The sequence below is a fragment of the Arvicanthis niloticus genome, chromosome 16 (genome assembly GCF_011762505.2).
Source record: "Arvicanthis niloticus isolate mArvNil1 chromosome 16, mArvNil1.pat.X, whole genome shotgun sequence".
Classification (NCBI taxonomy): Eukaryota; Metazoa; Chordata; class Mammalia; order Rodentia; family Muridae; genus Arvicanthis; species Arvicanthis niloticus.
The window spans coordinates 10657652-10669966 of NC_047673.1; the positions used below are offsets into that span (position 1 = coordinate 10657652).

Here is a 12315-nt window from a genome sequence, read left to right on the forward strand (position 1 = left end):
CAAATGACAAGCCACAGTCCCGATCCCTCGGTCATCTAAAGATACAATCCATCTTGTGGATAGTCCTGTGAAGGTCTCATTCCTCTTCTATTTTATACTTAGTAAAAAGTCAAGGGAAAAGGATGATCCATTTGAAAAGAAGTCTCGCGAGACATTTATTGCACCATAGTAGACCATTCTATGTCTGAAACTGAGGTCTTAGAACAGATGAGTCACGTGATACATAGTAGTGGGCTGGACTACAGTGAGCAAATGATATCAGTTTTAAGGACATGGTGACAAGAGGATGGAGGAGGTAACACTGCCAGTGCTTCTCTGAGAGAACAAGGCCAAGGGAAGGTGACCCAACACAGACACATGTGTGAAGCCATAAGGGGCAAGGACTGACTGCACTGCTGGTCACCACAGTGGAGCTCCAGGTCCATGCCTTTGTGAGGTGGGCATGGGTGGGGTCAGGCTTTCCAATCACAGGCCTCATTGAGGTACACTTGGTCATTTTCTAGGTGTCTTAGCCTTGGGTAAGCCTCCTTCTCAGCCTTACCCCTCTCATGTGCCTCCCCATCCATGGGTAGCCTCACAATCCGACCATTAATTGTTGAGCTGCCCGGCTCCTCCAGATGGTCTCCTGCACCAGACCCTAATGCTACATCGTTCTCACATGACTCAGGTTACACACTGGGATCGGGCTGCTAGGTATTATGGGAAAGAACAGCTGCTAGTCATTATGGGAAAAACCAGTCTGTTCATAGACTGGATTTGATTCTTCCTTTGGCTTTTGTTCTGGTTCAAAAGCAGAGACAAAGGGAATCGCAGGCTCACCCTACCTGAGAAGCTGCCCAGTCTGGGGGCCGTCATGTCTCCTCCATCATGGATCTCCAGGGAGTCCCAGTTCTGTTCCGTGGCAAAGCTGATCACTTGAATCTGCCGGGGAACAAACCAGGGTTACTGTGTCTTATTTTAATCAAACTAATTTATATACATGAGCTTTTTATAACTAAAATACATACACACACATATACAAAATTGCGTTCAGTGGGTTATGTGAATAATGAGAGAACATGAAAATGGCAGGGGGTCATACTGGGATCAAATGGGAAAGGGGTGTCAGGGGGAGTAGGGTGGGTGGCTGGAAGTGATTAAATATATTACATACATACAGAAAACTGCCAAAGAACAGATATAAGTATTCTTTAACAAGATAATATATTTTAATATATTAAATATGTCACTAAAATTAAATATATTAATAAGATGATATAATATATACTATTTTATATTATATTCATATAATATGCATGTATATGCATACATATATACATATATGTGTATATATGTACATATGTATGTACATATATATATATATATATATATATATGAATGAAAGGAACTAATCTATAATAGGACATGGAAAAATCTCTACAAATAACAGTTCCCATAACCGTTATTCTAAAAATCAATTGTTGGGCTGGAGAGATATTTCAGTAGTTAGGAGCCAGAAGACCTGGGTTCTGTTCTCAGTACTTTATGTAGGTGGCACAGAACCTTTTGTAATTCAAGCTCTAAAAGCTTCCCTGCCTTCTTCTGGCCACCCAGGTAACACACACACACACATACACACACACACACACACACACACACACCTCACTTAAAAATAATAAAATCAAAGCTTTAAAAATAAGTAAAGGAAATTCTTTGTTTGCAAATATTGAAAATGATTAAAGACATTTTATAGAAAGACTCAAAAAAGAGAAACGAATATCCACCTCTGTGGCCATGACTAGAGAGTGCAAGGGCATACGGGAAGGAGGAGGGGGATCAGAGAGAGGGAGAGGGGAGGAGGAAGGAGGGCCATGGAGCAAGAATGAATGAGGGCAATGGATGTATGAGGAAGCCAGAATGAAGTGCATTATGCTGAATACCAAACCAGAATAACACAAAACAAATAAAGTTTTAAAAAGTCTTTAAATAAATAAAGAAAAAAGTATACATGAAAAAAAAGGAAGAGAGGGAGAGGAGAAAAGAGGACAGGGAAGGGAAAGAAGAGATGAAGGGAGGGAGAAGGGGAAGAGGGAGGACGAGGAAAGCTGGAGCCCGCTGACCTGCCTCAGAGGCCCTGGTCTGAGGCCCTACCTGAATCCCTGAGCCCTCCGATACTATGATCTTCCACACACAGTTCAGGTTGTTCCCATATGGCTCAGGGTAGCCTGGGGACAAAATTGTCCCTCTTCTCTGAGTGAAATTGCCACTGCATGGAACTGAAAGAGAGAGAGAGAGAGAGAGAGAGAGAGAGAGAGAGAGAGAGAGAGAGCCATGTTAAGTAAAAGCCAAGTGAAGCTGCAGAGGCTCTGTGGCCTATTTTTCTTGACTGTGATCAGACAGGCAATCTTTTCCTGCTATTTTAAGTGGCATTTTTAGCCAAGGTCAAATTAAATTTCTTGATTGATGTCCTGTGAGACATCAGTGATTGATATCCATCATGTAACTGAGTTGTAAGCTTTGACTCTATAAACAATTTTTTTTGTTTTTAGGTTTTTCTAAGAAGGGACTGTCTACAACAATGGTGTCTGTGAAGTGAGTTCTGATTGGAATAATTTTTCTACTTTAATGTAAGGGTGTGTGTGGAGTGTCCCCTTCAGTGTGCAGACTAGCAGCTCCAGGTCATACTGATGAGTACTAGAGCAATCCAGGGAGAGAAAGAGATATTTAACATGCACAGCTAAGTTTAAGAGATAATCACCTTTGGGCTGAAAGTTCCTCTGACAAACGTAGCAAATAATAAGTAACAATACCAGTGTCATATCCAGCACTTTTCAAATACAGATGTATTAAAGGGACAGCATACATATAATGCCATAGCCCACTATCTGCATGCTCTTCCCACAGATGGAAGAAAAAAAGAAAGCATCATGTGCTTTCTTAACTTTAGAGCTGATAACAGACTTAACAAGCATCAGAAAGGAAAGTATGTTTTACCCATGCAGATCTCATATTTTAGGAAACATTTATTTTTTAAGGTTGGCTTGATTGGGCTATGGACCTAATCAATTGATCTTCACATAGTTGAAGCGCAAGATCACTTCATGAGCAGTGACAGCAGGGCTCCTAACCCTGACATGAAGTTCTGAGCCAGCCCCGGGTAGTCATCTTGTCTCCTGGGCCCCACTTACCTACACAGCTTGGGATGGTGTCATTCCACTGGGCCAAAGCGTTTGGCACAGACTGGCAGCGGATGGCCGTGGAGCCTTGCAGCAGGTAACCTGGGTTACACTCGAATCGGACAATGGAGCCTGCAGAGAACTCAGAACCAATCCTTCTTCCATATCGGGGCTCTGGGACAGAGCTGCACTGTGTGTCACTGGTGCGTGGAACGGCTGGGGAAAAAGCATACAGATCGCCTAGTGTCAAAGCGGAGTGTAACAGGAGGAGAGAAGAGGACCAGCGTATAAGGCAGAGAGATGGCCTTGTTGGACATCAGTGGGAGGAGCAGCCCTTAGACCTGTGGGAGTTCGATGCCTCAGTGTAGGGGAATGCCAGGGCGGGAAGGGAGGAGTGGGTAGGTAAGGGAGTACCCTCATAGGGGCAGGGGAAGTGGGATGGGGTAGGCGGTTTCCAGAGGGGAGACCTGGAAAGGGGATAACATTTGAAATGTAAATAAAGAAATATCCAATAAATGAAACAAAAAGGAAAAGAATCTCTGAAAATTGCACATGAGGTATACATATATGTGTGTTTAATAATAAAGAGATATTTAATTGGAAAAAGATTTCTTATTAAATATCTTGTTAAAAATGAAAAAAAAGAGAAGGGACAGGAGTGGATGTGAGGAGGATGGGAGTGGATGCAGGGTAGACACAATGCTGGAAACCATGTCTGTAAGGAGTGTCCCCAGGGTCAATTCTCTGTCTACATTTCCTCCTGTGATGTCACTGGGGACCACCATAGAGGTCTCATTCAGATGGGAAAATGGGATAGAAGGAAAATTAGTGCCCGTGATGGTTAATTAGTATTGAAGCAGTTCAAATTAATTAAAATCTGAACGACTGTGCTGGCAGTTAGAAGGCAGTGGCCACACTTTTGCTCTTCCTCAGCAACAGTGGAGGCTAGTGAGACAGGCAGCTCCGTAAAGAACTTGTTTAGATGTGGCCCTTGTGATCAATTATGCAGCTAAAAAAATAGGACCCACCATGTGACCCATCGTTTTAGAAAGATATTTATCCTGAAGAGCTGGGCTTGGGGTCTAATAGTAATATTATAGCCAATGGAGCAAAAGAAACTAACAAACTAGGTATGCTTCTTGTTTGTTTTCTGATGCCATGATACTATACTCTCATCAGAAGCAACTTGGGGATGAAATGGTGTATTTAGTTTACATGTCCACGTCACTGTCCATACATAACTGAGGGAAGTCAGGGAGAAACTCAAGTGGGAACTTGAAGGAGAAACCTGGCTCAATTCCCTGTTTCACTCAGGTTCATGCTAAGATGGCATTCTCATATAGCCCAGGACCATCAGCCTAGGGATGGTGCCCTCAGTAGGCTAGGCCCTTCCACATTAATTAATAATCAAGTTAACAATGAAAACTCACTAGGGTAGTGTTCGTCAGAAGATGACTGCATAAAAATATGTGTGATCTATGAATTTGTATAAGGGACTTTTATTTAACCATACAAATGAAGGTTTTGATATTTGTAATGGCATGCAGGCATCTGAGGGGCACTGTGTTACAAACACATAGCACTACTCCTCTCCCATGGAGGATCCAAACTCCCTGGAACAGAGAGCAGGGTGGTGGCTGCCAGGGATGGGTGAGTGGAAGCAGGGAGTTGGACATGCAGTTGTGTGGGTGAAGGTAGAGCTGCCATACATTGCAGGGTCTAGAGTTAGCAACCTTCTGCCATGCAGCTAACAATGTTTTAAAAAAGTATACTTCATGTCACTGCAGTGAAAAGGCAACACTACAATATTAATGTAGGCCCCAAGAATATTCCTCCAGTATACAAATGAGCACCTGCAGGGGGAGCCTGGCATGGGGTCGGGGGAGGTAGGCTGTGACTTTCTAGGCTGAAGAATTCTTTTCTTCCTAACTGGGGAAAAAGCATGAACAAATTTGTTTCCATTCCTCTTCACATTATGATGCTTTATCTTAATGTGGGTGAGTACCAGAATGTGGCCAGTGGCTCAGTTAACATTAGAGAAAATAATAAGTTGATATGATCATCCTAAGCAAGGAATCTTTGTTACAAAAAAAAAAAAAAAAAAAAAAAAAAAAAAAAAAAAAAAAAAATTAGGTCCCGTGCTGCAGCAAGGGATTCAACCAGCCACACAGACCTGGGCAAACTAAAGTCTGATACTGGCGAAAAGAAAATTAAGGAAAGGAGTCTGAGACTAGACACAGAAGAGGTGAAATCTAAATCCCCACTTTGTTCCCCGGGTCTACCCTGACAGACAGGGTCAGTTCTCCCTGATAGGCTTGGTGGAAAATCATATTGCTATAATTCAGCCATTCCGTACTAAGAGATGGATAGTTAGAAAGCCATCCTCACACATTCCAGCAGGACTGAACAACCACACGAGGAGGAGCCATAGAGCCAGTGGCTTGGTGCTGAGAGGTAGGATGTCCCTTCTATTGACCGGGAGCTACATCGCAGATGCTGTGTACTCACACTGTGACAGGCAGCATAGGTTGCACCATGAGAGCCACAGCAGATCAATGACCCCATCTAATGAGTTGGGGCTCTTTTCTATACTTGTGTTTGCTCCGCTCAAGTCCTGTCTCCTACATGAAAATGAAGATACTCAAGGATATAGGCCCCGAGAGAAGCACGCTCACAGCAGTCACACTGACCCAGCCCTACATAGCCCAGACTCATCACCTGCCATCTTTGCTCTCTCTTTGCTAAGGTTCTCCCAGATTCCCAAGGTATGCAGATTTGTCTTGGGAAGCAAATACCTAGATCTACGAGGTTTTGAGTGTCTTTTGGTCCCTGAATGTTGATGCAGACAAGGATTCTACAGTTGTCAATTTTTAAGGCAATTATATAAATGAGTAGCACCGTGTGCAAATGTGGTTATGAAAGACATTTCATAAAGTTGGAAGTTTGGAAAGCAAAGGGAACATAGAGAAAATGGGAGAGAGGGGCAGTGCTTAACGGACCTTGGTAACATGTAGAGGGTTGCATTCTGCTGTGAACCCTCCTGCCATCAGGACTCCTGTTCTTGCTCATCCAGGCTCTTCAGGCAGAATGCAAGAGTTCTTTTCTCTTGTTACTGTTATTTCTCTCTTAAATGATATTTGTACCATCACAAAACAAATGTCAAAGTATCAGAGAGAGAAGTGAGAACAAAATAGGGTTATCTGGAAGGTAGGTAGGGGAGACAGAATCTGCCTCACGGCACTCCACATACCAACACACCATGCTCCACCATGCCATGCCCCATCACGCCACAGTACTGTGATGAGCAAGAGGCTGAGTGATTTTTCTATGAGGTCTCACAGAGCTGAGAGTGAGCAAAAACTCATGTGGAATTACTAGGAGAGCATGAGAGATTCATGCATCAACCTTTGCCATCACCAATCTCAGAGGCATGTGTGTGGCCTTACACCGTGTCTTGTGACAGAAAGAAGGTGAACAACCACAACTCAAAGAAAAAAAAATGGAGGGCATTTAGGGAATTTTCTTATTTTCTTTAGTGACACAGAGAGAGTCTTTATCTGTTAGGAGTTGAGGATTCTGACTTGACATGTTGGTCATAGTTAGAGAATTAGTAAAACACCAGTGAATTACATGCACAGTTTCATCGTAAACATTCTCCATACAAAACCACACTTTGTAAGATCTGGATACAAAATGTGACTTCCTTAGAAATGCAAAATCAACTATGCTCTCAGTTGATAGCATCTGAGAAAAGCAGCCATGGAAAAGAAGCAACAGTATGTCGGCGCAAGGCTTCATGGTTTATGAGACTCTTGGTTTCCATTTTATACCACCTGAGCTCAGTGGAACCAGATGAGTCTGAGGCAGGGTATTATTCAAGTGTGATTGAGGTTGGGGTGCTGTCCAGATATTATTGAGGAATAATGATTCTCCAGTGTGGTTGGGACAGGCTGTATGTTATTTCAGTTGTGGCCAGGGTCTAGAGAAGGTCACATGTAGTTAGTTGATGGCCCAGAGCCATGACTCAGAGAGGCAGAGCTGAGGTCAGCAGTCCCTTTCCCGTTGTGTGGAGAGGCTAAGACTTCTTCTCACATAAAAGTAGACAGTGGATTCTGCCAGCTTGCTGACATTGGTGACATTGGTGAGAGCAGATTACACAGAGCTGTCTGAAAGAGGCACGGAACTGCATGCTGAAATGTCCAGGCATGAATGGAAGGAAGATGAATAAAAAACAATATACGGGGACTGGAGAGATGAACCAGCAGTTAGGAGCAATGGTTACTTCTCCAGAGGACACTGGTTTGATTCCCACCTCCCACATAGCAGCTCATAATTATCTTTAACTCCAATCCCAGGGGATCTAGTGCCCTCTTCTGGCTTTCAAGGGTACTGTACACAGTGGTGCGCAGACGTACAAACAGACAAAACACCCATACAGATAAAAATAAAGGTTCGGACAAAAACCAAAACCAAAACAAAACAGCACCCGGACAAAATCAAAATAGTATGCTTGTGAGAAACCGAGCCACTGAGTTAACTTGGACAGGATCAGTCACGTGATGCAGACAATAGGTAAATGAGAGAGAGGTGGCAGTGGCATTTCCCTGGCTGTTACAGTTAAGTCTTTGTTTTATTTTCCTTTCTCTTGCTGTGATAAAGCATCTTGGCTGAACGTGACACGGGAAGAGAGGCTTTGTTTAGTTTGTAATGCCGGTTACTGAAGGGGAGCTACAGAGGCTAAAAATGTACGATAGCTGCTCACACCACATCCACATCGAGCACAGGGAGAAGTAAACGCTCCAGGCTGCCTGCAGGTCTGCCTGCATGCTTGCTTGCTGGCTTTCTTCACTTTGACACACTTCAGGAGCTTCAGGAGCCTCGGATGACTCATAGATGTGCCCACAGACCAGCCCGTCTAAAGGAATTCCCCACGGAGGCACGCTTCCCTCTGTGCATCGACAGCATAACTAACCATCGGTCTGCACTTCCTCCGAAGCTTGAAGATAATCTATGTCTGTTTACAGAACTGCTACATTCTCCTTCAAGAGGAAGCCACTGTGGGCTGTGAGGGAGCTAGTCTGAGCTGCCAGGGCAGCTTTCCACACCTGAGTCCCAGGCACACTTTTACACTCCATCCTTTGACATATGGCTTGCGTTGGCATCTCAGATGTTCTTCATAATGGACTGTCTTCCTGTTAACAGGGGTCAAGCATCCTATAATCTCAGAGCACAAAGTCACGGAGATTTAATAACTTTGAGATGGGTGAAGCTATAGCCACTCAGAACATTTGTATACAATAAGGGTGGAAATAATGTGTAGCTTTAATGTAACTGTCTTTTAAAAAGCCAGTGCTTTGTTGACTTCTCTATCTCTCTCTCGGGGTTGAAGATTTTCTTTTTGCCTTTGAGTAGTTTATAAACTGGATTCACAAGTCTCTTCATTTACCTCCAAGGGATTTAGCTTTGATAAAAGACTCATTTTTGCATAAACTCAGTAGTGGAGAGTAGGGAAAGGTGGAGTGTTGGGCTTTGCAAGACATTAAATATGCCAGACATATTATTGTACAAGGAAAACCAATTCCTCCTATAAATGTCTGCTTTCTAGTTTTCTGTAGTTTTACATATTTTAATGATGATGCCTGAATTTATATAAAGAAACAATTTTTCAGGACTGGGAGACAGCTCAGACAATAAAATGCTTACCACACAAGCCTGAGGAAGTGTGCTCGGGTCACAATGGAAATTAAAATGCTGGGTGTGGTGGTGTGCACCTGGAATCCCAGGGCTGGGTTGTGGGGACAGGCGGATCCCTGGCTTTTGTTGTACTGTTAGTCAGAATAAGTTGGTGAACCTTAGGTTTAGAATCAGACCCTGTCTTAAAAAACAGGGTTGAGAGAGACTGAGAAAGACACCTACATGGACCTCCTGCCTCTACACTTACGTATGTACACACATGCACACACACAGACATGTACTTGATGAACACATAAACCATAAACACATTCCACTACACAGACGCATATGCATGGAATAATTTAATTCTTTTCCAAAACATGTCACCCGAGTGTGAACTCAGGGTAGCACAGGCCTTGACTTTGCCACTTTTCTGACCAATGATCTAATCTTTTTTGAAAGCCAGAGGAAGCCCCATACGAAGACTCCTGTTGTTAGTAACTTGGATTCATTTCCTAACGTTAGTATGATTTTTTTTCCCTAAGAGGAAAAATTTACTTAAAACAATCAGTCTGCCTTTGTTACAGAAGAAATGTGAGTTTTGGATTATGTATCTACATGGGAAAAAAAGTAACTTTAAATTCATTTGAAGAAAATAAGTTTAGCCAGCTTGCCTAAATTAGTCATTGTCTAGAAAAGTCAATTAAAAATATATTGGTCATTTACATTTAACAAAAACTGCAACTTTAAAACAATGTAACTACTTTTAATTCCCTAACAATGCCACTTAAGGGTTAGAAATATTCCTCGTGTGTGTTGCTAGCGTCATTGCAACCTTCTGTCCAAGACCGTTCATGTGCTTTCGATGATGAAAACGGAAACCTTTTATGGGAAATATTTTGATCAAATTGCTATTACTCTGTGAGATTTTTAGAATTAAAACAAATGGCATGACTGTTATCTTCCATGTCTCCTGAAAAGCATAATCTTTTTAGGAGACTTTCTGGATAATTGTATCTCAAGGCAGCAAATAACTCAGATAAGTGACTTTCCTCTAATTGTGAGGGAAATATTGAAGGGTAGATGGTGAACTCCTGGCCGGATGACCCTAGATGGAGACAAATTAAGAATTTCTTTATTGTTCCTTTTTTTTGGGGGGGGGTATTTGGGAATGGATCTTGTTCTATGACTTAGAAACTCACAATCCTCCTGCCTCAGCCTCAGGTGCTGGGATGTGAAGTGTGTGGCATCAGGTCTAGAAGAGGGTTGCATTCAGGACTGGACTGAGTGGAGCCCAGAAGCAGCTCTTCCCTCCACCACATTGTGCCACGAACAGTTCCAGATCCACTGTTCTGTGCTCCTAAACTTCAAGCTTGTGAAATGAATATTCAAGCTCAATGAATAATATATCACATCTTTTTCATTTTGGGGGACTTTAGAACAGTCTCAGCTTTATTTAAATAAGCTCCAAATTAAACAAACAAACAAAAAAACAAGCAGAAAGATGTGGAACAGATGGGTTAATTTTACAAAGTAGTATTTGTTCAGAAGAACAGTCATGGACATGTCAATTCTGTGTTTGGCTTTGTTTAATTATAATTTCAGCTACTTTTCACAACAAACATGTTTGTTTAAAATACATGTTTATATTTCAATACATGTAGCTCTGAATGTTTGTGACATGATTTATATAATTAGACAAATACTGCATTATATGTCATTTTCCAATATCTGAAGAGCCATTCAGAGGTAGTTTAATCAATAATTGTTTTTATAATGCAAGAAAATAAGGTAGTATGTCTTTGAAGTAGAAGTACAATTTAATGTGCCAAAAAAACCTAATTATTCTTGATAAGTGATTTTCTCTCACATATATGAATGGCCTCTATTATTTAAATGTCACAGAAATGAAATTTGTTGATTTTTCTTCAATGTTAGAAGCCCAGGATACACCCTCACCTTGGCACACAAAATGCAGCTCACAGGGTACCTCTCACATTGCTACTCAAAGTGCAGAACACAGGCCCCTCCCAACCTCTACATTGCTACACAAAGTACAGTGCACAGGGTGCTCCTCACCTTGGTAGACGAAGTGGAAACCCCGTGCAGAAGCTCCACTCTTTGCACTGAATCGAAGCAGAATCTGATTGGATGTAGCCAGTGGGAGTGTTTCACCTGGAAATTCAAATGGAGGCAACACATCAGATCCGGAGGTGGTTTTGCATTGTGTGGATGGCATTCTGGAAGACGTGTGGACTTGAAAGTCCACAATAAGTGCTTCAAGTTAAATAGAGCGAAACTAGATTTAGGGGTTTAAGACCCAAATGTCTTGCTTTTATGGACATCTTTAAAGCCAGCCCTGGCTTTGTGGAGTCTAATAAACTGGATTGCTGTCAGGATAGAAGACTTATCTGTGCAGGAGAGCTGAGCAGGCCCTGTGACTGATCATACAGTGGGGTTAAGTACTGACATATCATTACCTGCTGGAGTAGGTAATTTGTTTAGACAAACAGTAGCTTAGATACATTAAAACATTCACAAAATACTTCTGAAATAAGTGTTTAACCTTTAAAGTGGATACAACAACTTGAGAAGTGTCTCCCAATTGTGTATACATATCCTAAGACCCCCAACACAAGCTACTTTGGAAGAATCAGTTACTGTCTGTCACTTGAGGCATCTGTAGGCACGACACTATATGGCCTTGCTAGAAATCCACACTGTTGAGTCATGAAGATTTGGGTGAATCAGGAAAGAGTGAGAAGCCAAAACCAAGAAAACTTTAACTTTGATGGATTGAGACTCATGTTATTTTTTTTTTGTGTGTGTGATTTTTTATTGGATATTTTACTTACACTTCAGATGCCATCCCCATTCCCCATTCACCCCCCCTTAGGAAACACCTATCCCATGCCCCCTTTTCCTTTTTGCATTTATACACTTTTTAAAAATGTTAATCAAAGGCTTTATAAGTTTGGTAATGCTCAATCAGAGGTGTAACCCACTACCCAACCTAGATATATCAACTATCTTTGACTGGTGGAAACACGTGGTGAACAACTGCTCCCTGTCTCCCCCCTCTTTCGCTCTCTCATCACCTAGCTTCTCCTTTCCTTCTTTTCCTCCTCTCCTTACTCCTTCTCTTCCTCTCTGTACTCTTCCCACCTTAGCTCCTCCTACATATCACCCTTCCTGTTAAAATAAAACTTTTCTCTCAAAATACAATTAGAGCATAATTATGCCGATTTGTACCAGTGAGGTACAAGATAGTCCTAATACCCAGTCCATCATTTTGTTGAAAAAAAAAAAAAGTCCTTGGTCCAGTGAAGGCTGGATGCCCAGTGTGGGGGAAATAGTGGGTGGGGAGGTGGGAGTGGGAAGGTGGGTGGGGGCATATCTTCATGGAAGCAGGAAGAGAAGGAATGGGATAGGGAGTTACTGGGTGGGGGGGAATGGGAAAAGGGGATTACATCTGAAATGTAAATAA

General features: G+C 42.2%; 1 protein-coding gene across 2 annotated transcripts in view; it reads right to left on the bottom strand.

The window, feature by feature from the left end:
• Positions 1–12315, bottom strand: part of Csmd1 (CUB and Sushi multiple domains 1) — a 1522453-nt gene that overhangs the window by 158202 nt on the left and 1351936 nt on the right. For both annotated transcript variants that reach the window (XM_076913874.1, XM_034520246.2), the window contains exons 33-36: positions 10908–11003; positions 3168–3371; positions 2131–2255; positions 825–921 (exon numbers count right to left, since the gene is read on the bottom strand). In XM_076913874.1, the coding sequence (XP_076769989.1) occupies positions 825–921; positions 2131–2255; positions 3168–3371; positions 10908–11003 (522 nt within the window). The remainder of the gene's footprint in view (positions 1–824; positions 922–2130; positions 2256–3167; positions 3372–10907; positions 11004–12315) is intronic.